The sequence below is a fragment of the Aplysia californica genome, unplaced genomic scaffold (genome assembly GCF_000002075.1).
Source record: "Aplysia californica isolate F4 #8 unplaced genomic scaffold, AplCal3.0 scaffold00614, whole genome shotgun sequence".
Classification (NCBI taxonomy): Eukaryota; Metazoa; Mollusca; class Gastropoda; order Aplysiida; family Aplysiidae; genus Aplysia; species Aplysia californica.
Window position 1 is genome coordinate 16,833 of NW_004797884.1, and position 1,917 is coordinate 18,749.

Below are 1,917 nucleotides of genomic sequence, written 5' to 3' on the forward strand. Positions count from 1 at the left end.
GTTATTATGGTAGTAGTAGTAGTAGTAGTAGTAGTAGTAGTAGTAGTAGTAGTAGTAGTAGTAGTAGTAGTAGTAGTAGTAGCAGTAGCAGTAGCAGTAGCAGTATACAGGTGAACCTACCCAAGACGACCATCCAATGTCCAGGAGAAAAGTGGTTATTTTAGATATATATGGTCCTCTTGGATAGTGGCATTGCATTGAAATTATAACGCAAGTGGGGGATTGGGGGTGAGGAACGGTTGCTTGTACAGGTGACCGTCTTGGACCGGTGTTCGCTAGAGCTGGTTCGGCTCTAAATACACCCTTATGCAGTTGCGATCACCGTAAAACCCTCTACTAAACCCCCCCCCCCCCCCCCAAAAAAAAAAAACAAAAAAAAACAACCAACAAACAACCCACGTCACGTCGGAAGTCTTGTGGTAAGGCTACCGGACTTGTAAACATCAGATATCGGGTTCGGGGGTTCGAGCACCAGCTTAGTCCTGTGTTGTGTCCTTGGGAAAAGAACTTTCTACGAATTTCCCGCTCGGTCCTTTCGGAGATAGACTTTAACCTCGTAAGTCTCGCCTCTTGAATAATTTAATGATGTTGATAGGGACTTTCAGTATATTATACAATTTTCTCATTTTCACAGACACTAGTTTATAATCATTAACTCACGTTTTATTTAAAGTAGGCCTATTTGAAATTATCAATAAATGAACATTAACAGCAAGAAAACCACTAGTGTATATTAAGTGCGCGTGTGTGTGTGTGTGTGTGCTTTCAGATCAACGCCATACAGCGGGAGATGGATGCCAGCACCAGCCACTCCAAGGAGAGGAAGAACGTCTTCCAGCGGAACAGGAAGCGACCGGATCTCGTTCAAGGTCACACGGAAAGTGAATGTCGCCGGCCGGAACTGGAAGAGCAAGTGAAGTCGTTGTCCTCACGGTTACAGGAGCTAGACACGCGCATTACGTCACACGGCGCTGCGGGACCTCGGGATGCGGAGATGTCGGACCTAATGGCGTCACAGCACACGACGTGGGGTGTCACGGCTGGAGGAGGAGGAGGTGGAAGAGGAGGAGGAGGTGGAGTAGGCAAGTCGTGGTCTGAGGAAGGGCACGATTGTGACAGTGACCGAGATCGGGACTCGGATAAAGAGAAAGGTGGAGGGAAAAGCAGCAGCTTGAAGTTCAGTGTTCAGAAGTTTGCGCACCGCACTTTCGCAAAGGCTAACTGGAACTGGTATAAAAAGAGCGCCGGCCAGTCAGAGGATCAGGACAGTAACAACAGCACCAACAGCAGCAGCAGCAGCAGGACTAAGGTCCTCTTCGCCCACAGCAAATCGGAACCGCCTCCCGATGTGATTGACATGACGTCGAATAACAACAACAACCAATCAAATCGCAAGCTGGTCCATTCGTCCATTGACACTAGTGATATTTACGCCCCACCTGATTCTTTCAAGACGGACTACTCAGCCTTGTCACTCACACTACCCAACCCTAAAAAGAGCGGAACTGCCAGGACTCCTAAAGAGCGAATCTTGTCCAAAATTTCTTCCTCTCATTCGTTCACTCATTTGGAGAGATTCTCCTCCAGGTTAAAATCCTCGTCGTCGTCTCCTTCTCTTGACAAGCTGGCTTCGGAACCAGACAAAGACAAAACTGACGACTTGTCGCTCGCTCGCGTTGATGGATTAGCCCTGGGGGCGGGGCTAAGTAATGGCGACTTGGTTGAAAGCCGTGTCAGCGGGACATGCTCCGCCCCCTCTAGTGCGAGGGGCGGGGCTAAGAGTCCACGATCGTCAGGGCTGCTGTCCTCGCCCAGGAGGGAAGTAAACCCCAACGCTCTGGCTGAGATACAGGTGAGGATAAATGGGGGTTTTTAAAAATTGTTTTTGTTTGTTTGTTTGTTTTTCATTTGTTTGGT

General features: G+C 48.5%; 1 protein-coding gene across 1 annotated transcript in view; it reads left to right on the top strand.

The window, feature by feature from the left end:
• Positions 1-1,917, top strand: part of LOC101857362 — a gene marked incomplete at its 5' end in the record, with an annotated part of 8,202 nt that overhangs the window by 5,007 nt on the left and 1,278 nt on the right. The window contains 1 exon segment of the mRNA XM_013087641.1: positions 770-1,852. Within this exon segment, the coding sequence (XP_012943095.1) occupies positions 770-1,852 (1,083 nt within the window).